This window comes from Mya arenaria, chromosome 1 (genome assembly GCF_026914265.1).
Source record: "Mya arenaria isolate MELC-2E11 chromosome 1, ASM2691426v1".
NCBI classification, from domain to species: domain Eukaryota; kingdom Metazoa; phylum Mollusca; class Bivalvia; order Myida; family Myidae; genus Mya; species Mya arenaria.
The window spans coordinates 19,286,584-19,311,205 of NC_069122.1; the positions used below are offsets into that span (position 1 = coordinate 19,286,584).

The window sequence follows — 24,622 nt, forward strand, 5'->3', positions numbered from 1 at the left end:
ATATGAATCAGCGTTATCAACACCATAACCAGAAATATGAATCAATTTTATCAACACCACCACCAGAAATATGAATCAGTATAATCAACACCACCACTAGAAATATGAATCAGCATAATCAACACCATAACCAGAAATATGAATCAGCGTTATCAGCACCAACACCAGACATATTAATCACCTTTATCAACACCACTACCAGACACATTTATCACAATTATCAAAACTATCAACAGAAATATTAATCACCTTTATCAACACAACCACCAGACATATTAATCAGCATTTTCAACCACAACACAAGAAATATTAATATATTTTACCATCACCTCCACCAGAAATATCCAGCAAAGGCAACACCACCACGATTAGTATCCATGCTTATTAGCAATAACACCAGAAGAAATATAGATAATAATTATCAAGACCACCACCAGAAATTTAAGTTAGCATTACAAACACCACCATAAGAAATACGAATCAGCATTACCAACACGCCAAACACACATATTAATTACTATTACCGACACCACCACAAGAAATACCAATTATACCATAAATATTTAATAATATTAGCAACTATACCGACAGAAACAATAATCAACATTATAAATAACATAATCATTAATTATTCTGGAGGTGGTGTTGATTATGTCAATAAATTTGTTTGAAGGTAGTGTTGATAATGTTTATAAATGAGTCTTTAGGTGGTGTTGATGATGTTTATTAATATGTCTGGTGGTGTTGACAATGTTTATTTAATTGTCTGGATGTGGTGTTGATAATGTTTTTCGTATTAATATGTCTGGTGGTGTTGACATTGTTTATTAATATGTCTGGAGGTGGTGTTGATAATGTTTGTTTATATGTCTGGTGGTGTTGACATTGTTTATTAATATGTCTGGAGGTGGTGTTCATAATGTTTGTTTATATGTCTGGTGGTGTTGACATTGTTTATTTAAATGTCTGGAGGTGGTGTTCATAATGTGTTTTTATATGACTGGTGGTGTTGACATTGTTTATTTATTTGTCTGTAGGTGGTGTTGATAATGTTTATCAATATGTCTGGTGTTGTTGATAATGCTTGTTGATAAATTTGATGGTGGTGTTGATAATGTTTATAAATATATTTGGTGTTGTTGTTGATAATGTTCATAAATATGTCTGGAGTAGGTGTTGATACTGTATATTAATATGTCTGGAGGTGTTGCTGATCATGATTGTTGATATATCTAGTGGTGTTGATAGTGTTTATTAATATGTCTGGAGGTGGTGTTGATAATGTTTATTAACATGTCTGGAGGTGGTGTTGATTATGTTTATTAATATGTCTGGAGGTGGTGTTGATAATGTTTATTAACATGTCTGGAGGTGGTGTTGATAATGTTTATTAATATGTCTGGAGTAAGTGTTGATAGTGTTTATTTTTATGTCTGGAGGTGATGTTGACAATGTGTATTAATATGTCTAACAATTCTGTTTATAAACCATAATGGAGACCTCGGGATTTGATTCGACGTTGTTAACGTCATCGTTGTTAACGTCCAAACACATATTCCTCTGTAAGTTTCACAGACACACTTATGATCTGTAGTATTCCTTACAAGAGTTGAGACAACTGTTTCGGTTGTACTTGTTTTATATAATATATAACAACAACTTCAAATAGTTCACATTTAAAAGTTAACAACGATGTCGTTAATCCCGTTGTTAACTTTAACAAAGTTTCTAACAATCGGGCCAATTATTTGAGACTCTATCATAATTGTATACTCACTTTGATTTTTTAACTAAATCATATAAACATAAGTTCATGCAATTAGCTTATATATATTGTCATACATAAAGCTAAATAATAATATCACAATAATAAGCATGTAACGAATACAGCTCAATTTGAAAAACACATCATAAATATATGAATACAAATACCATAAATTAAAAACAGAATAGTTAAAATCGTGAACACATTAAAGTGACACTCTTATTCAAAATAAATATATAAACATATATAACAAACATGAGTGATAAACCTCTAACAACTTACTGAATAATACATTGATGAAAAATATTAATCACTGATAACAAGATTGCAACCATGTATTTAATAGCAGAAAGCCGCGCAAAAATATTAAATGATTGGTGAATGCTATAGACTAATGATGTTGAAATACCGTGCTTTATGCTCATATCTTTCAAATTAAACTTGCAACCTTGATAAAAACCGTTGTTTTCGACATTTCTGCATCCTTTTTGCAATATTAAAACAATATTATTAATTATGGCAAATTATATTTGTGAGTAAGAGTGCATCTTTGACACTGTGTATGTATATACAGATGCTACGAATAATGCTCAGTAGCTAACGTGTGTTCGTTTGAGTTTTCTCAACATATTGTCTTTATTTTCTCCAGTGTACTGCACACAGTAAAGAAATTGCCAATTTTGGTTGGGGGTGTAAGTTCATTTAACTTACACCTGGGCAAGGCTCATTTGGCAAGTGGTCCGATAAGAGTGTTAGTCATATTAGGTTTTTAGAGCATAGTGCACAGACAGAATGTAACCCGTGGTTCTTTAACGTGAACCAGTTTATACCACTGTTACACAGAACCCCCATTTAACGTCCTTCTAGGAATACGATTAATATACTTGTTTTAGTGATTTGCTTGGAAGCAAACCAAACCTGCGACCCCATTATTGACAGATGTGAGTGTTACAACTAGACCACTTTTTTTAATTAATGCAAGAATTCGTGGTTACACTGGTAAAACATTTGCTAATTAGCCTAGCCTACTGTTGTGAAAAGACACATTACAATGACAGGCGCGGCTCATAAATATATTGGAGACGAAAGACCGCGGCTACAATAAAGATATTAGTGCAGAAACGCAACTTCTCAAAATATTGGAGCCACGGCAGCGTATGACTGTGTCATGCCACTGACAGTACTCGGCATATTGTGACAGTGTATGTCATACCACTGAAAGTACTCGGCATATTGTGACAGTGTATGTCATACCACTGAAATTACTCGGCATATTGTCACAGTGTATGTTATACCACTGAAAGTACTCGGCAGTTTGTGACAGTGTATGTCATACCACTGAAAGTACTCGGCATATTGTGACAGTGTATGTCATATCACTGAAAGTACTCGGCAGATTGAGACAGTGTATGTCATACCACTGAAATTACTCGGCATATTGTGACAGTGTATGTCATATCACTGACAGTACTCGGCAGATTGAGACAGTGCATGTCATACCACTGAAATTACTCAGCATATTGTGACAGTGTATGTTATACCACTGAAAGTACTTTGCAGAATGCGACCGAGTATGGCATACAAATGAAAGTACTCGGCATACTGTGACAGTGTATGTCATACCACTGAAAGTACTCGGCAGATGGTGTCCGTGTATGTTATACCACTGAAGGTACTCCGCAGATGACAGTGTATGTCATACAACTGAAAGTACTGGTGTCCGTGTATGAAGTGATGCAAACAGTTAAACTTAGATTTTTTGTATCAATATGCTAGTAAATAAAATACAATGTTCATGATTTTAACATTTACATGTAGCCATATTGTGCACAACATTGCATTTTTTTCCATTTACGTTGAAGAACAGTTTTAAAATGCTTTATTAAATAACGCTTGTATTATATATTTAAACAACGTGCGAGCTATTCGCGCTTCGGAAGTGGACGTTTCCGAACTTTCATTTAACAATTATAGTACCATCCGAGACATCTTGACACAACGAAACTGATTAAAGTGCATCCTTAGTAACTTGGATTACAATGCTGGTTTTGAAGTGGTTTATGTATCATGTATATGCACGAATGATGTATACATTGTTGATCCTGTAGTTGGAGTTGTATTAATGTGTGTCTATCATTGTGGGTATGGTGAACAGTAATCCGCGAGAGTTGAAGCACGATATCTCATTGGATATGGCTGCTGTCTTATTGACAATAATGTGCATCACAGCAAAGCTTTGAGGAGCTCATTGCGTCCAATCATCCTACTTTAAGACCAAACAAGCTGATTACCATTCGAGTTATCCTTCCATATAACTATCCCTAAAAACCATTACCTGACACGAGTGGCATTGCCCAGTTGTTAGGCATCGTACATGCTCAACAAGAGGGTTGTTACAAAACCAAATACTATACCTCTGCAAGGTTTGTCAAAAAATATGATTCATCTTCACAAAGTAGTGGACAAAAGAGTTATGACATGTAAAACTTCCAATGGTTTTATAAGTTACAAACTTATTTACGAAATTAAAAACGTGTTTCATGTAATGCGCATGTAACACTTTTACATTTTGATATAAATTGACACCAAAAAACATGACAGTGTTTACATGCATCTTATCACAACGAAAATATATTCTATGGCATAGAAGGCAAAACGCCTTTTATTGATCACCTGGAAAGTTATACCAATATTTGCTTCAATTTTTATATAGTTTTCTTTTAGAATGTGGCCTGTAAAACAAATGTGTGAAGCACTTAAAAATCTGTTTACTAATGATGTCAAAACTTCGTCCTATTTAACCGTTACAATGAAGACAAAAAAATCAGACAAAAAACGTAAAAGTTGTAGCATCTATATGACACAAGGATATGCACAACTCGGCACCTTACTGTGTGAAGCTGCACCTTACTGCATGTAGCTGTACTGTTTCATTCCAGTTGGACCAATAGTTACAGAGAAAATGTCTGGAATATTGTGCAAGGCCCGACTTTAAATTTATTTTATTTTCTACATTTTTGTACAGCTTTCATATTTTTATAGGGCCATAACTCTATCAATAGAATGAAATAATAATGATATTTTACATAAGGTATGACATATGTTACGTTAGTGAGTGTTTTGATCAACTGCTGACCAGCCATTGAAATCATATTAAAATAATAAGCATATTAAAACAAATATTGTATTTTTAGCAATGAAATAAAACTTATCTTATTTTGTTAATTAAACATGATTTGTATAGAATAATTATATTCAAAACATCAATAGTTCTTGTATACGAATGTATAAGTGCGATGCAGATGTTTTATGATTTAGCAAATGCTTTTTGTTTTTGTTTGTTTGTTTTTCTTCATAGAAGGCCACATTGTAAATATGATGTTGTAATGGTTGAACCTGTAATTATGTCATAATGTGTCTATTCCTTCTCTAAATAAAAATATTATTATTATTATTATTATTATTATTATTATTATTATTATTATTATTATTATTATTATCTCAAGTACCTAGGCATGTGTTTATAAAAAGTTGAATTTTCTTAATAGATGTAGGTTTTGAAACACTTTACAATATACGTATTAATTTCTCTTTATTTGTAATATCTGCATTAGGCTGATCAAAGATGGCGGCAAATAGGGTGATAGACAGCCCAGAGTCCAGAAATTGGTTCAGTCAATGGAGGGCCGTCTTCGTAACGAGGAGAGCTCTCCTGCCTTCTGTAAAGTCAAAGGCTGAACATCTGCACAATTATGTACGTAGGAAGGCATCAAGTGAGCAGACTTGTTCATCAGACCACAGTCCTATATCTGACCGGCCGATACCTTGTCGGTATCATGAAAAACTTCGAAATGAAATCAAGGTCATACACAAAAGAACGAATCCTTCCTGGAGAAACGCTTCGACTGACACATGGCGAGACTCAGCGTTTGCTCTCGCCAAGTTATTCATGCAACCAGCAGGGTATGATGACAAATCGTCGTTTGATGAAATTGACTTCAACGGGCTGGCAGCCTTCATATATAACTGTGGGCAATTCACACCAACTGTGGAAACACTATCTGACGAGGTAATTATAGGCTTTCTCCATCAAGTTCGAAAGACAATTAAACATCAACGGCTTTGATTAAATTAAATTTGAAAGATATTTTCCGCATGAACTAAAGCTTAATCGTTCGCTTTATAATAATAATTATGTTGTTAGTTGATTGTTTTTCGGAATACCTTTCACACAAATACAATATGTAGCAAGTGGTACAGGCTATCAACGAGGATTCACCTCGCAATCAAATAAAACGCATATGAAAATCTAAATTGTGTATGTTTTGTCATGCTCGGATGAGAGTAAGCATTTGGTATAATGTGTAATTATCAAACCACATTTAAATTCCAGGCTCGGAAGTACGTCAACATGATCCGGCATATGCCAGACCTTTGCTCAAGTGCTCTGACAGACCAGGCCACCACTGAGTGTATAGACAGCATGATTGCGCTGCTCAACGATCCAGATTTCCACGGCGATCCAGAGATACTAGAAGCGAAGAAACAGCTGGATGAGGTAAAGGAAAATAATAAAAACTGCATGATAGGTAGGAAGTCAGAAAGATATTGACAGAGAGATATATAATAGACAGTTGAAGACAAAAGCGACAGAGAGAAATAAGTACGACAGACGGACAATCTCATTAAAATCATATCGTGACGTTCACTTCATTTCATAGCATAACGTCGTGAAGCGTGTATTGGGGACCTGATTTTAATGAGATTGACAGACGGATAGAATAGTTACAGAGAAACTAAAATATAGATAGACATATAAAACAACGCAGATATACGATGACATATGACATACATAAATAGGGTAAACTGATGAAAACTATATCGACAAAAATAAATAAGTAAAATGGACCAACTGAAGACCTATTTAAGTAAAATAATTTATACGAATCATAGCGACCGCGATACATATATTATTAAAGTAGACGGATGGACACAATTTGGTCAAGAGAAGAAAGGTGGACAGGTCGATGGAATAGCAACGGAAATGCATTTTATAATTGACGAACGGACACAATTGTGTCACCAAATATAAAAAGATAGACTAGGACGGAATAGCGAATGAGATTTATTTTAAGACGGATTAAATAGCGACAAGTATAAAAATATTTGACAAAAAAATAAATGGTGACGGAGAGGAAGGACATATTTTAAAAAGCAACAAAGTAAAAGTATGTACAGACGGAAAAAATAGTGATATATATACTAAATAGATAATTAGAAAGTATACGACACTCGGGTTCGCTAACTACTTTTTGTCAAGTCAACCTTAAGACGGATGGGTAAGACATTAATGCGATGGCTCTTATTATGTGAAATACAATTAACCCTAAAAGAAGAGGCTCACCCGTTGGAAATTATATGGTCCGATGAAAAAGCATTTATCGGAAACACAGTGTTTTGCTACTTCAAGTGTTTTTACGTACTAGAGTAAAATTGTCAGATGCACAATGGTTAACCTCAGTAAAATATCAATGATGTTGCACCAAATTCAATCATTTTCATAATTCGCGGGTATTAATCATTACCTTACCAATAATGATCCACATGCTATAAATTGTATATCAGTATCAATTTTTTGAAATCAGTTCATGCCATTTGTTCATGTTTAAAGGAACAATGCGATGAGGTCGAGACTAACATTTTATGAAAAAGAACATTAATATATCTACATCCTCTAAAATGTAATTTCACCATTCCATACCAAAGAATGACTTGTTTGTACTTTAAATAAAACAGGGCATTAATAAATGACCATGTAAACTATGGGGTATCCTGTCGAACATTCTCAAAAAAGCGGGCTTCTATGCCTGTTACATGGTGTTACGAACGTAAGACATACAATCCTATGAAAAAAACATCCAATGACTTTTTTGACAAGGTGTTCAAAACATTCCACATAATTTTGACAGGGTAAACAAAACATCACATACAGGTTTGAAAAGCGAAATTCACAAATCCTGCAAACTTTATTTGTTCTAAAACTGACCTTTTACATTTCATCAGACGAATCTTAATTTTGTTAACACCCTTTACACATTGTTACGTGTAACAATCGCAGAAACCATCACAAATCGAACGTGTGTGGGGTTTTTTCAAGATAATTTCACCCTGTTTCACCGTAGCACAATAGTGGGTATAACTGGGTTTGACATGTTAAAATACTCTAAATATTAGTCTTCTACGCTTGTTACAGGATGTGTCATGGTGTTAAACCCTTGTTAAATTTAGGTTACATCAGTTACAGTACAAAAGAAAAAAAGTAGATTTTCCAGAGTATTACACCATGCAAGGGGGTGTAACAGGGTGTTACATGTTGCTAAAACTCAAAATATAGGGCTTCTTGGCTTGTTACAACATTTTATATCCATTCAAAAGAAAAACGTCGCGATCAAATAAAATGTTGTTATACCCTTGTACGCTTGCTACGAGTAGCAATTGCAAGTCAGCACAAAATCGGACATTTTTTTATTTTTTACACCCTGTTACAATATAGAATTTAACAGGGTAATACATGTCGATATACAATTCGGAGATCTATGCGTGTTACCGTGCGCTACACTCTTGTTATCTTGATGTCAATGAGTTACAGCGAAAAATAAATTGAATAGTGCTAAATTAGTGCTAAGTTACATCCTGTCAGCAAATCATATGCATGTTATAGGGAGCAATACCTAACACAACCTAGTTACCTTTTTGTTACTTCTAGCACCGTAGGCAAGAAAATGTCCGCTTTGTGTTTCGCCCTGTTCCGCATGAGCTATAAATTCCCAAAATCCACACATCGGAATCGTATGAATGTATCAGTTCGTTACACATTGTAACATTAACTTTACATGACTTGTGCTATAGATGCCGAAAAAACATCGCCATTTTTTTTTTGAAAGAACGTATGTGTGTGCGTGTGCTGTGTGTGTGTGTGTGTGTGTGTGTGTGTGTGTGTGTGTGTGTGTGTGTGTGTGTGTGTGACTTATAGTATACTTTATTTTACTTTCAGTTAAAGACACACTTTGAAAATCCCAACTCGGACTTGTTGAAACATATCATCGAGGATAGCGCAATCAGAGGCATCCAAGAAATTACGAAACTTGCTTCTGCTAAAGAAGGCGAATGTATCGAACAAGCAAGTGCGATAAAGGAAGACATTAAGAAACTCGGCGATGTCTTAATGTCCAGCTTACAGGAACGAGGTGAAAGCGCCATGAACGAGCTGAAGAAAAATTTTGAAAATGCTCTTGCACAATTGGATTCTTGCATGAACGATGCCAAGAATATTCTAATTGAGACAACCGAAGAAGGCATATGTAAACTTGAAGAAACCACTTTCGATGGAAAACGGAAACTTGATATAACGACGTGTAGAGGAAAACAAACACTTGAAGATTCAACTGTGACGGGACAGAATGAAATACTTGAAACGACAATGGTCGGAATACGGGAACTTGATATAACGACTTGCAGAGGAAAACAAACACTTGAATATTCAACTGTAACGGGACAGAATGAAATACTTGAAACGACAATGGTCGGAAAACGGGAACTTGATATAACGACTTGCAGAGGAAAACAAACACTTGAAGATTCAGCTGTGACAGGACGGGATGAAATACTTGAAACGACTTTGGTCGGAAAACGGAAACTCGCTGAACTCTGTGAAAGTGGAACAAGACAAGTTGAGGATGCAACTGCGGATGGTAGAAACGAAATATTAGAAACGACATTGTGCGGAAAAGAAGAGCTTAAAGACATCGTTGAGAGCGGTAAAAACGAACTGAGCGAATTTATTAGCTGTACAAGACGAACGATCACTAATGAAGACAAAAAACACAGGCAGTCCAAATTAACGAAAGACAAGTCAGGTAGGACCTTTGAAACTAGCAATCTCTAAAGATGCTTTAAGCAATTGAATGGCATTAAATCGAATTCGAATCAAATTCATAGGGGATATTATAACAAAGACGTTATATATCAAGCTCGTTGGAGTTCGGTATGAAAAGTAATCATGTTTATACACCGAGCGATACTGAAACTGGTCGTCATAAAAACGTGTAATCATAGTCTTATACTTTTTAATATATTCCCCATCCTTAGCTCCAAGTTTTATTACACTGAATGAAGTCAGTCAGCATTAAGATTGATTAAAAAATAATAGCATCAATAAATCAAATGCTTGCAAATTTTTCTTAGATCATGCCCAAAAAATATGCGAAACGAAATATCCTGTAACAATGGTCACTTCACATAGTTGGTAAAGATGCACTCTTGCTCGCAAATAATATTTTGCACAAGTAATACAAATGCTTTAATATACCAAAAGGATGGATAATTGTCGAAAACAATGGTTCTTATGAAGCATACCGAGTTTAATTTGGAGGAAAGGTGCAGCTGGAAACAAAGTTTTTCTACCTTATAAGATGAAAGGAGATCACAGTAAATCTTTTCACACCAACCATCATTTAATACATTTGCGTTTCTAGCTTTTAAACTTGAACGCGACCCTGAGCGCTTTTTTAGTTTATGTCTGAAAAATGGTATACAAATAAAACAGCATATGCACAATTAGGGACTGTTATTACCTTATCAATATTCGAAACAGTTTTGAAACAACGAGTCTTGAAAATAAAACACTGACGTCAATATTGAAATGTCTGTGATTGTTTTGCGTTCCAACTACAATTATCGATATTTTCACCAATTCTTCGTTTACCGCAAGAAGTTTCAATCTCAAGCGCATCTTTTAAAAACGTTCACGGACATGTATTTTTCTTTCTTTTGTTTTATGTATTTTATTTTTAAATGCGTCTAAAACGTCAATTTTTGCGGGGGAAAACGGCGTCGTGTTTCGCTTCAAAAAAGTGTGCCATTCTATTTGTTTTTCTAAAAATTGTTCGTTTAATTTTTGATTTTTTTTTAAATATCTTTAAAAAAAACGTTTTATTACAAATCCCCTGATATCAAGAAAAGTGCTCTTAACCGACTTTGTTTTTAGCGCAATATCAAATAATCTAACCACTTTACCGTTTCTTATTGAATAAGTATTGTATTAAAGCGTTTAGCATGTCGCTAATCGAACTATTGTTTATGTGAATTAAATGATAAGATTAGAAACTCTGATAATCGACAGTAATCTGCATTGTAATACATGTACAAAAACGGATCCAAGCGGTGGAAGACCCGCCCCCCCCCCTTTAAAATCGTCCAAGTGTACTGTTTATGTCAGTATCGGAGAAAAATGAATAAAATACGCTTAAATGCACCATTACGGACTAGAAAGTTTTACAATGTTCGTTGAGGTTTACACCCCCCCCCTCCACCCTTCTCCCCCGTCAACATTTATTTCAGTTTTTTGAGGGAGCGGCGAATGTCAAAAGATTGACCACTGAATAATACCCCCTTTAACGGCAAGTCCTGGATCCTCACCTTATAAGTACCTTGCATGCGAATATAGACGTCAGTTTTATATCTAAGTTAGGTGTAACCATTCGGTTATCGTTGTATGAAATAACATATAGAATTAAAAAAATCAATTAAGTATAATCATATCATTGACTTGGTTTGGTGTTGAATATAACCCTTGATCAACTTTTAAAGAGGGTCAGTTGTCAGTATAAGCACATCTTGTTAATGGTTGTTAAAGTTCACACACATGCACTCACATGCACTCAAGCACGTAAAACACGCACAATAAGATAAAAGACATATTCCAAAATGGTCAAAATTATTATCCTAAAGTAGTATTAGTGCAGTAAAAAAGTTTGTTGTCACGCATACCTTGTTATGGTATTTTCCTGACCTTATCCCGTACTGAAACACTCTTACGCCTACACGCAAGTTCATGAAACATCTTTCAGCGATATATTCAGTCTGTCTGCCTTTTAGTGTACCTGCGTGTGTGCGTGTTTGTACGTGAGTTATAACAGCCCTAAACAAAATGCGCTCATAGAAACTATTTAATGTGAAGAAAATAATATTAATTATTAATTTAACAAAATTAAACAATAACTATAACATATAATTTAACAGTGGTTTATACAAAGTAAACTCTCTAAAGTTTCTATTTGTGGGTTCGATCCCCACTAGGGGTACATTCTCATGGCCTCTAAAAAGGGACACCAAGATTGGTATCTACCCAGGAAACGGACTAGAGTGTGATTCTATAACCCATCAGCTTTCGTCAAAATTGAGCTTATTAAATGAATTAGTATTCACTAAATAAAGGTTTCTAACATGACCATCTTACTAACATAAACAACATTTCGATTAACACCATGCTAAACGTTTAAATACAATACCTATTGAATAAGGAACCGGTATAGGGGTTAGATTATTTGATATTGCGCAAAAACGAAGTCAATAAAGTACATCTATCATGATATCAGGCGATTTGCAATAAAAATTTGCATCAATATATTTTTTTAAAAATCAAAAATTTAAGAATGGCACACTTTTTTTCAGCGAAACACAAGGGCGTTTTTCCCGCAAAATTCGACGTTTTGGACGCATTTAAAATAAAATTCGTAAAACAAGAGAATGAAAAATATATGTCCAAATACGTTTTCACAAGACGCACTTGAGATTGAAATTTCATAGCGGTAAACCAAGAATTGATGAAATAGCAAATATGAAAATATTTTCTCCTGTAAACATATATTGAAACTAGCAATACGCCTTCGTAACCGTTTGTTTCAATTTAAAGAATTTTATTCATTAGTCCATTATTTAAGCAAAGGTTATCAATTCTTTGAAAAACCTCTACCGAACGAAATACCTTTGCGCTCAATAGTTAGCATTTTATGCACGCTCATGTTTATGCCTTATAGTCCAAGAAAAATAAAAAAATGAATCGGGAAAAAATGCACCGAAATGGTTTTCAAATTGATGGATTTGGGTAATATCTGGCATCACATTTACTATACTAAATGGATATAATAATCACAAGGTGCAAAATGGGACTTTTGGGGGTAATGTGTTGGAACAAATAAATAATAGACCGTATTTTGTGAAATACAATTTTTGAGGTGAAATGTTTAAAAAAATAAATGAAAATTAGATTTTCAGGAATTTGTCAATAACTTTGTCAAATCTTGCAAGAAAATTACCAGAATTACTGTTCTTGATAGGTATTGTAGTCCAGTAAAATTTACCTGAAGTAAAGAAACACTATTTTTGTGAAATATGATTTTTAGGGTAAAATGTTTACAAAATAATTGAAAATGAGAATTTCTGGAATTTGCAAATAACTGTCAAATTTTGCAATAAAATTACCAGAATTACTGTATTCTAGGTATCATATTATAGTGTTATATAGTACCTTAAGTATAAAAAAACTACGTAATTTTGTGAAATGTGATTTCTTAAAATATACATGAAATGATCAACTATTATGACACATATCTGTAGTGTGCTGATACATATCTGATGTATGTGGTGAATTATAAAATATATGATACATATATAAACATAAAGCAGATGTGTTTCATCATATTTGATATTTAAAGTATCTAGATAAATAAATACCATTAATGGGTTGGGTTACTACAGTTGGTATGCGTCGTGCATTACGTTCCTGCTCATATATTTAATATCAGGGTCAACGCTGCATCTAATCATGAATATCATAGCAATATTTTTTTTTTCATTTATTTTAATATTTAAACATATTTCAATAAGAAAATCTACGAACTTTGTCAGCTGCATTTTAATGTATGTGGCATATACAATTCGTGCTATTACCTGAAAGGTCAATGTCACGGGACTTTGTAGTAATGATAAGTGTCATAGCCATAGCTTAAATACTTATGAAAAATCACAGAATTATTCCTTTTCCATTTGTTCTTAATAAGATTTGTACTGTTATCACAAATACCAAGGTCACATTTGGAATAAAATATTGCAAAATATGGATTTCTAAGCATTAAATTGCATTTCAGAAACACTTTAAACAGTCTTCTCACAGATTTATAGAGAACAGTTTTAAGGCTGTTGTTAAGAAATATTGAATTTTCATGAAATCCCTTGCTCAACATCTATTTTTATGCAATTGTATATTAATGGTGGTCCGTCCGACAAGATTTGTCTATGTCCGTATTTGTTGTCTATGTTGTCAATTATCTTCTATACTGAGTAATATAAATTAGCAACGTTGCTTTAACTTTTGATTTCCTACTAACAACACAACAACATCAAATACAAACAACCTTGCTGAGTATTACTTCTACAGTTTGAAACACCTTAAACGATATATGATAAATTTCCAGATTTACAGGAACAGTTACTAAACCATTACCAAGCAACTTCTGCTGTCAGAATGAACGTACGACTGGACATTGATGCAGCTGTAGAAGACATTTATGAAAAGCCAAAACTGATATTGAAGAACAAGAAAGACAAAGATGGTAAAATAATAGATAAAGAATTATCAGAATTGAATGAGATTTTCCTGAGTGACAATGACACGATGGTTAAATCGATATTCATTCAAGGCGAGGCCGGCACAGGGAAAACCGCAATATGTAAAAAGATTGTCCATGACTGGTGCAAACTGAAAAATGGCGGAAATGAGGAGACAAAGAAAGACAACCCGTTAAGCCAGTTCGAGTTCTTGTTCTACATGCGTCTCCGAGAGGTTCATGATGAATGCACAATCAAAGAAATGATAACACAGAATTTGATTAAACGTATTGATTCAGATTATCAAGATTCTGAAACACTATTAGCAGAGAATTTGAAATCAGAGTGCTGTCTTCTCCTGCTTGATGGTTTAGACGAGTGGAAACATTGCAGCAAATGTAAACTTGATGAACGCATTCCTCATGTCGAAACAAGTTGGATGTATTGCACAACATTGATCACAACACGACCATACAAACTAGCGGAGCTGAAAATAAGCCGAGCACAGCTTGGAAACCATGTGCAGTTGGAGGGCGTTCAGTCACCTAAGAATCTTGTTAAAAGAATAATTAAGGAGTTGAAAAAATATACATCAAAACATTGTTCAGATACATGCGTTGAAGACCTTAAGGAGAAAGGACTGTGGCATTTCAGTGATATTCCAATCGTGCTTGTTCATATTGTTTGGCTCTGGTTCAAAAACAAGCTACAGGTAAACATGTCTCAGTCTAAAGTTTACGGTGAAATGATAGAGGAACGATGGTACGAAATGTGCGACAAGATCAAAAAAGAATATCAAGAGGGCAACAAACTTCCAAACGAATTCCTGGATTATTTGAGTGAACTAGCTTTCAATAAGCTGTTTTCAACAAATGAAGATGACTCGATTGTTTTTCGCATTAAAAACATCCCGTTGGAGAGTGAGAATCACCATAAGTCTCTTGCTTCTGGCATCTTGTCATGCAGTAAAGAAATGGGTGAAAGATCAGCGTCTTATTACTTTTTGCACAAAACGTTTCAAGAGTACTTTTCAGCATTGTATTTAGCGAATTCCGGAACAGATTTGCCAACTCATTGTCACCACATTCAGGAAGTCTATACACTTCACAGGAAAGAAAGTGTACTCAGCTTATCCAAATTGTTCATGTTTCTATGCGGTCTGAATACAAGAGCTGCTGAAATGTTTTCGAAGTTATTGAATGACCTTTTTACTACACAGTGTGAAAGAGACGGTTATTCAGAACAGGAAGCAGAGTCATTCCAGGACATGATACTGCAAGGCTACGCTGAGGCGGAGAGGACTGGGAACACAGCAACAGAACTCTGCTTGCAGCATATCGTACCTCATTACTGTGTTTGGAAAGTTGATTTTACTCCAAAGTTGAAAGTATTCCTTGAGAAAGATGGGATGAAATCCAACCTTTCGTCATTATATATAAATGAAGAACTATGCGGTATATCTTCTGTGTTTCAACACGAGGAAAATTCAACTGTTTTAGATTTTGAGAATTGCAATAATCTAAAATTTGTTTTTCTAGACAAGCTTTCACATGAAGATATCAAATTGAATTTGAATGGATTAGTGGAATGCAGCATAGAATTCAGTGTCTACAAACCAGCTAAAAAACTGATATCCTCATTTCTGTCCTCAGATTTGACATGCTTGAAAACACTCAAATTGGACAACTTCGGGTGGGAATGTCAAGCTGTTGAAATTTTCTCAAAACTTCAATGCATTGAACAACTAGACGTAACATGGAGGAAAAGTTCACCAAATGATTCGCCATTCGACCTTCGACACCTAGAGCACCTGCACCAGCTTTCCTTAATGGGACTTGATTTCTCAGACGTTATTATTCTACATACGCTCAATCTTCGCACGTTAATAGTCGTCTTTGAAACACAAAAAAGAGCACCACGGTTGATGGCGGCGTTATTAGCACAAGGCGACGATTCACTCAGATCAAATCTGGTAAGTGCTATTGTAGAGTTTTAACTTATTTCCAACCATTAAATCCAGCTTTCCTATGTAAGAAATACAAATTTTAAGTATAGCAAACGAAATACCAGTCCACAAACACTATTTTAAATGGACACCGCGAGCACTATGTAAGGGTGAAATGCCGAAATCTCTCCATTATATCAGTGAAAGAACATGCCGTGGCACGCAGTGCCAAACCTATTTGTTTAAAATAGGCAGTTTGAGGCGTTTCACTTACTTAAAACATGCAGACAACAAGGTCCAAATCATGATTTTCATGGCGCTATTGTCAACTTATTGGACACTTTCACAACATTTGAAAAGAAACCAATCATGCAAATCTTTTACTAGGCAAAGCAAAATAATTTTGCGCTCATGTACGTGTACATATAAATTGTAAATATATTTTTTGTCATTATTTTAAAAAATGATTTAATAGTACAGCCTATATTTACAGCTAACGGAATTTCAAATAGGCAACCATTTCATAGAAGACTTATGAGGATTTATTATTAAGAATTTCAACTTTGGCGGGTGGGTAAAGATCCGCTCATTGCCACTCACCCGATACACAATACCTGCATCATGGTTTGCGTTGACAATGTGTCAGCCAATGAGGTTGTATTCTAAGTCAGTAATATGACCTAAATTAAAATCTTATGATGAAAATGGGTTCGCTCGCTACGCTCTCTCCGGCCATTCTTAATCATTAAGATTTTAAAACTGATGTTCTACCGACCTACTTTATTTACATCTATCCGTAGTCATATTGCTATTTATGTCGCTATTAATAACGGCCCGTTATCGATTAAATAATCAATTAAATGTCCGCCTCAATTTCGTAACACGGCCTTACATCGATTGAACTTAACGTTTAAAAAATCGATGGACATCGAAATCAAGTTGAACTGATATGATTTATCGACATCTGTCCAAACTCGAAGCATTGTCGCTATCACTATCAGTGCATCGTTGTTGGTATATATTGTCATAAAACATAAAATAAAACAGTTAAGCACGTCATGACTAAGCAGTTTACAAAAACGCCAGCCTATTGCTGTCAACGTAATTTTGAGCTAGTACACGAAAAAGACAATGTTGTCCAATTTCTGTATATTATTTTTATTACATAGAATTAATGTATTTCAGCCCAAGAATTAAGCAGTGCATTTATCGATAAAATCTTGTTTTTATCTCATTCCAAAGAAGAGGCAGCCATGGTAGGGTCGCAATCATGTTTTAACTGCATTTTCGGTGAAAACGCATGATGGGTTAAACCAAGTGTTTGTTTTTTATAGAAATCTAGATATATCGTTTTTTCACAAAAAAAATTGAAATAGTAAAAGAAGAATCATGATCAAATCAATGTAATACAAAGACCTGTGTACACATGTATTTTTGTTAGCGATAACACAGTTCTAAGCAGAATTCGACGATTTGTTAGGAAGCGATATGTTAAACATTTGACGATTGTTAATTTGAAAAATCGCTAAATTTTATCAATGTTCTTATTAATATGGCTCAATATGGGCTTAATATTTAAAAACAATGTAAATAGAAAACATGTTTTAGTTCAAACCCGATTCTTTCCGTCAATATTTTGCATTTATGGGTTCTATCCGGCATTGATGCGGATCAATTCCAAAACATCGTGACAAAGGTGGATATAGCTCAGCACACTTTTATCTTTACAGTTATCTGATGAGGTTTTATAATGTGTTTTTATTTTGAAGAATTCGTAACTCCTAATTAAGATGTGTAGTTTTCCGTTCGTTTCAAAATAAAACAAAACAATCTTTTAGGAGTTATCAATCATGTCGACATATTATATACAAGCATCGCAGTTTTATCTGAAGAGGCCATGTTTCAAGTTAATGTAAATACATTGTTTTATTCTTGGTTTATCTGAGAATTACTGTTTTTAATTAGGCAACGGACTCTAGCCATGGTGGTCATCGGATTCTACTGGTATTTGTGCTTTGAATATTATTGTTTTGGAGTCTTTAACTACGTTGATGATAGTTGCCATGATAATCATGTTATATTTGGGTTCACTCACTTTATTTAAGGTTGACTCTTAATTAGGCTAACAATGTGTGTTTGGAGTAACGGTCTCACTTTGTGTTACTAAAGTCCTCTACAACTATAAGCGTTTTAACAGAGGTTAAAGTTCATACATTTCTAGCTCTCATAAACTCGGGTTGCCCTTAACACAGAATTGTTTTGTTGCCCTAAGACTTATTATTATGAAATGTATTTTTAGGAAAGTTAAGATCAATGCACATTGTTGTCGCAAATTCCGTTTTATTTGCATATTGTAATTGTATAATTTGCTTTGTTCTCAAATGAAACAAACATTCATAAACAGAAGATATAAGTTTAAATCATGCAAACCTATTAGATGATTTACAGTTTGCAGCCAACAGAGTATTGCAATGTAGAAATTGTCAATTACATAAAAGATCAAATAAATTCAAATTCTTCATGACAAAAACAGTAATTATGTACTCAAGTTTTGAAAAATTGAAATAGAAGTTTTAATCGTCAAAATGAAAATCACACTTTCTATATCATTGATCATTTATTTAAACAATGCATTTAGGTACCGTATTTTTACACATACAATTATGAATTACATATTACACATGTCACACATATGTGAAAAATAGTTGTTGACACCCCCCCCCACCCCACCAATACTCAAAGCAAAAACGATTAAGTCACATGTTGAAAGAAAAGAAAAAAATACATTTGTAGGAATATTTTTCATACGAGTACGTCTCAATTACAAAGGTCAAGGCCACGGTGGGTAAAATGACAAATTATTTAGCACTTTTATCTGATAACCTTTCGACCCTGATACTTCATATGTATAGAAGAAGTACCATGTTGTTTTAAAGGCTCACCGGGTGAAAGGCAAGGTCAAAGGGGTCATACACATGTTCTCCTTTAACATTAAACATCTTGATATCTGTTTGACGTAAAACATAATGGTTTTCTATGCATATACGATCATGTTTGATTTAGTAACTATAGGATTGCTCGATTCCGTTCGTCTGCCCGACGAAGTCTATGTCCGGACAATTTCTTCATGATAACTAAATCAATTTTAAGAAGCTAGCCATAAGAGTTAACCGCATACAATATGTGGCATTCAAGATCCAGAGCTATGTTTCAACGGCAGGGTCACAATGCACTTTTGGTCATTTTCTATACGGGTGAAAGTGATGGTGTCGTTTGTGTTGACTCATAATATCTAAGATGATAACCGGTGTTTAGTTCCCTGATGGGTACGCATGTCTCATTTTTCAGCCTCGCCGACTAAAAGGTCATGGTCATCATTCAAGGTAACAGGATTGTGTGTCTGCCTCAAACAAATCCTAAACCCTTTGAAGCATTTTCCTCAAACTTTAGTCAAATGTGCAGAAAATCAAGACGAAATGCAGAAACAATTTTTCGCATTATTTCATGGGCAAAATCACCATGTAAGAACAGATGCCAATGGTTAAAGCTGATAATTCTGTTAAGTTTAATAACGATTATCAGATAAAGTTATTTAGTTTTGCAATTTAACAATAAGATAACCTATGGGCAACTTGGCCTAGGTGTACAGTCTTGGTGGCAGGTTCATAGCAAAACCATACGTTGAGACGACGTTGGACATTGTTCAAATCGTCGCCTACCATTATTTAACTTAAGGTTAACGTCGGAGCCTCGCCTTTTACGGATGAATATAAACATGTCATGTGTTTCCGGTCAAGATAGAAAAATCAGACTGAAGGGCACCTGCGTTGCCATGTAACGAGGCTTGCCGAGTTACCGGCTACACAGCGTGCCTGAGTCTCGGGTTTCTCTATCCGGACCGGACACACATGATTGATATGTTCAAGCATACCTTAAATTTCTTTTCTTGATGAAAAAAATGACATAGAAAACCGAATATTTGTACATATTTCATCAAAAAGCGCGTCCTATGATGTTAACCAACGGCATGACGCGCAGTATTTTATATTCACTGCATACATTAAGTTCCTTTCATTTAACATACTTTAAGGGTTATTTTGTGTTGTTTAAGCTATGTTTTGTGTTAATGAAATGTTTATCGAATTCATCATTGAAATATCATAATAATTTGTAGATAAAGTGAAAAATAAAAAGTATTGCGTCTCAGCGCGTGACTCGGAATGCTAGAAATAGATGTCCGACGTCATATCAACTTTGGACTTGGTTCAGACACGACGTTATCGTATTAACATATAGAGGATTATTGTTTGTTTCAGTTCTAGATTGTAATATACTCGAGTGAGCACAAAAAGTATATTTCAAGAGTGGCGTAGCAACGAGTGAAATTTCACGTTTGGTGTTCACGGATGAAATACACAACGATAGTACATTAAAACAAACACTTAACCACTATATGAACACGGATGATATAGAGGATATGTTTTGTTTCAGTGTAAGATCGTAGTATATTTCACCGAGTGGGCATCAAAAGGAATATCATCATTATATGAAATATTCACTTATGGTGTTTACGAGGTGAAACATATTGCTATCTGACACTGAAAAAAACTTTCTTTTTATTATATGCATAAAATTGGAGTTACACGTCATATAATATACTTTTTTAACGTAACGTTATTTCGGAAATGACGTCATTGAAATTGTGTCCCATCCTTGTGTGCGCTGAAGTTTGATTTGGATCTGAGAGCGTGCTAAAATTTCAAAAGAGTAAACAATATTGTTTGAAACAGTCAAATATTAATTTGTTTTCGTTGATACATCTCTATAAACCACCGGAAAACATACAATAAAGTGTTTTATTACGTCCCGTACAAATACAATAAATGCAAAAATCTCTTAACTTTTACGATTACTTTTAAAAGCATTACATAAATTTATGTCCAAGTAGCATGTAAATGTACAATTAAAGTTACTCGATAATATAAGGTATTGGAATTTGATTATAAATCAAACCAAATTGCATTTTCAACGTTGAAATATTATATAATACTGTCATTTTGTTTTGAATTGTAATAGACTCGCGTTGGGTATTCAATATATTTTTTATTATGATCCTACCCTGACATTGAGACATTACGTCTTATACTCTTTCAAATCGATCTATAATCCAACGTTGTTTTAATGTTGGGGTCCTTAGGTTGCACAACGTCCTCCCAACATGAATGTTTACTTGGTTTCAGCTTTCCGTTCCATATCTTCTACCACTCAAAGAATGTCCTTGGAACTTGGATCAAATTTATATCTTATTGCGACAACATCCAAAACCCATGTTCTATGGTTAAAGCTGCACTCTCACAGATTGACCGTTTTGAAATATATTTTTTTATGTTTTTTCTTTGATTGAGCCCATTTTTGCATGAAGGTATAAAAACATGATGATGAAATCGTGGAGTAAAATTTGTAAAACCTTGATTTTGAAATCGTGAATTTAAATTGCGTTTATGATCATGGCATTATCCAAAAAGATATTTCTAAATTATTTTCATTAGTCTGCTTTGAAAGCCTTATAAAATACGATGACTTAGCTAATCTTCAGTAATATGTATAAAGCATACCGCTGCATAAGGTTTTACCTATGTACTGTTATTAATAGATAATTGACAAAACAGATGCATGTCATCTATTAAAAGACATTGTTACAGAGCTTACATAGAGAAGTGTACCCCTAACCCTATCCCCCTAAGTAGAGGAGCATCTCTATATTTACATGTGCCGGTCCTTATAATGAGGTTCACCTCTTAATTTGAGGTAAACAAAAACATGTTCAATTTAAACCTAAAAGATAAAGACGCACCTCTAAATAAGGAAGTACACCTCTATTTTGTAGTTTAAAAAAATGAGAAACCTTTGTTTTTAGAACTGCATTTCTATGTATAGAGGTGCACCTCTTAAATAGATAGAGGTGTGTCTTTTAATTTTTGGATACACTTGTAAACTGGTATTAACTCAAAAATACGGCAGCCGAAGGCTTAAATTTATAAACTAGCGATATACGAAATTTGAGAAACTCGTTGGTACTAACAGGTGGTGAAAAAGGGTAGTATGAATATGTCACAACACTTATTCGTACAATTATGTCCACGTGTGAAGAATTCGTACGAATATGTCACAGGTTTGAATGTGTTAAAATTACGGTTCAACATACGCTAGTTCCTGAAGCATTTACTAACAAAATCCATACAGTGGACATAAACATTTTCGTAGAATCAATTAAACAAGCAAAACAAATAAGTTAAAGTTACTCGCATTGTTTGTAAAGTGCCTTTTTTTGTATGAAATAAAGTGTGGCAAATCATAAGAAGTGTTAAAACAAAAATACCAAAAGCTAGAACCCTTTAGCAAATGTTGATATTTACTCAAATATCGTCTTTGAAGACCACAAATTTCAATTGCGTTAAAAATTCATTACGACTGTGGTGTTGCGTGATTGGTTGATTAATATCAATGTATCCTTAATAGGTCAACATATCCACCGATTTGTTACAGTCCCGGTGGCCGTGTGGTCTAGCCGGCTGTTTTCTACTTTTTTTCTTGCCGCACTAAAACCAAAATTATTTTGTATGCTATAGCTGTATCTTTTTTTGTAATTTCGATAAAATAAAATACTGATAAAATAAGTGTTTTCAGGTGCATTACCGGGAAAATTGATTTTTTGTCGAAAAACATGAGCAATGTAGCGCCGCACAACAGCATCGCAACAACACGTGTTTTTTTCGTTTATGCGGTGATTTTCAACGCATAAAAAAGATTTTTTTATGTGGTAAAAAGGCACCCTTTTAAGCAGGTCAGCGGCCTAGCGGCCCAGTCGCGTAAAGTTAGCGGCCTGGCGGCCTAGCGGCCTAGCGGCCTAAAATTGGTTTCTATTATAAATCATTTATGCATGCCTTTTCTTCTGAAAAAAATGACAAATTTATGGTTTCTATTCACAAATCACCATCTTTTAGCGAATGTCTGCATTTCGCCCAAAACTCGACCAAGCTGCCTTAACAATCCATTATAGCGAATATCAGTATTTTCCTTTTTTGTATTTAGCAAAATTGTTAAACCATACATTTATCATTGTTTTGGAAGAAAACGCATGTATTCATACTTTGAAATAGGAAACCATGTAAAGGCCACTAGGCCGCTAGGCCACCAGGCCGCTAACTTCACGCCGCTAGGCCGCTGATGTGCTCGATTGACTTTTTTGAAAAAATGTTATAATTGCTTAAGAGTGATAATTATGGCATAAAAACAGAAAATATATTAAAAAAATTAGAAGGAGAGTCATGTACTCATGCTTTGAAAAGCTGACTGCTTGTTCGACTTTTTGAAAAAAAAAACTGTTGATAATCGCCTCAGAGTGATAGTGTGTGCTTAAAAATCAGTTAATATTTCTTTGTTTTATAAGAAAATGCATGTATACATGCTTTGAAATAGGATAGCATTTTAGGCCGCCAGGCCGCTAACTTCACGCCGCTAGGCAGCTAGGACGCTAGGCCGCTAACTTCACGCCGCTGGGCCGCTAGGCCGCTAGGCCGCTAACTTCACGTTTTACTTTTAACGTCATTTCAAACTGATAATAGGGTCATCATGGACTTCTTTCTTTCATTGATTGTGTTTTATGCACTAGTTGTTTGAACACTCAAAGGGTTTATTTTTAACTTCCATTTTGGCTCAACTTGCCAACTTTTCCCATATTTTCTTTAAAATGACAGTAATATGCAACGCCCTAATCTTAATCATCACCATAATCAACAACATCATCATAACCACCATCATCATCACCACAATCACAACCACTACCACCATCATCATCACCACAACCATCATCATCATCATCATCATCATCATCAACGTCATCACCATCGTTTTTGTTGAAATTTTTTTTAGCTTTATAATAAATGGTGAAGTTAATCCCCTTTATGTGGCAAAAAGGCACAGTTGCGCCCCATATGAGCAATTTCTGGTTTATGCCTTGAGCGTCGCCGCATAAACGTTTATGCGTTGAAAATCACCGCATAAATGGAAAAAAACACGTTTATGCGGGGATGCTGTTATGTGGCGTTACAGAGCGAGTTACTTTAAAGAAACGTTTTAAAAATATGTAAGATTATCTACTTATATTACACTTTGAACTTTAACTTATAATTTTAAATCCCTCTCAACGAAGGAGGTTCTTGGAAGTGACAAAGTTCATTAATAATTTTCTTTAAAGATTATCTACTAAAACTTTGACACCAAGTCAATACCGAAAATGGAGTACGGGAAGTAACTGAAAGTTAAAATGTGATTTTCTTCTGTCAATTACTTCTATAAATAGAATCAATAATATGTCAATTCAATAGTATACATGTGGATATGCTGCGGACATGATTACTTTTATAGGTTTGTTGTTTTCTATTTCATTTCAATGTCATTTCAAT

At 34.4% G+C, this 24,622-nt stretch overlaps 2 protein-coding genes across 2 annotated transcripts in view; one reads left to right on the top strand and one right to left on the bottom strand.

Moving 5' to 3' along the window:
* Positions 1 to 24,622, bottom strand: part of LOC128224324 (tRNA N6-adenosine threonylcarbamoyltransferase, mitochondrial-like) — a 451,923-nt gene that overhangs the window by 379,785 nt on the left and 47,516 nt on the right. The window lies entirely within an intron of this gene.
* Positions 1 to 24,622, top strand: part of LOC128217087 (uncharacterized) — a 42,558-nt gene that overhangs the window by 3,922 nt on the left and 14,014 nt on the right. The window contains exons 2-5 of the mRNA XM_052924376.1: positions 5,380 to 5,834; positions 6,159 to 6,323; positions 8,820 to 9,681; positions 14,080 to 16,184. Of these exons, the coding sequence (XP_052780336.1) occupies positions 5,391 to 5,834; positions 6,159 to 6,323; positions 8,820 to 9,681; positions 14,080 to 16,184 (3,576 nt within the window). The 5' untranslated portion in view covers positions 5,380 to 5,390. The remainder of the gene's footprint in view (positions 1 to 5,379; positions 5,835 to 6,158; positions 6,324 to 8,819; positions 9,682 to 14,079; positions 16,185 to 24,622) is intronic.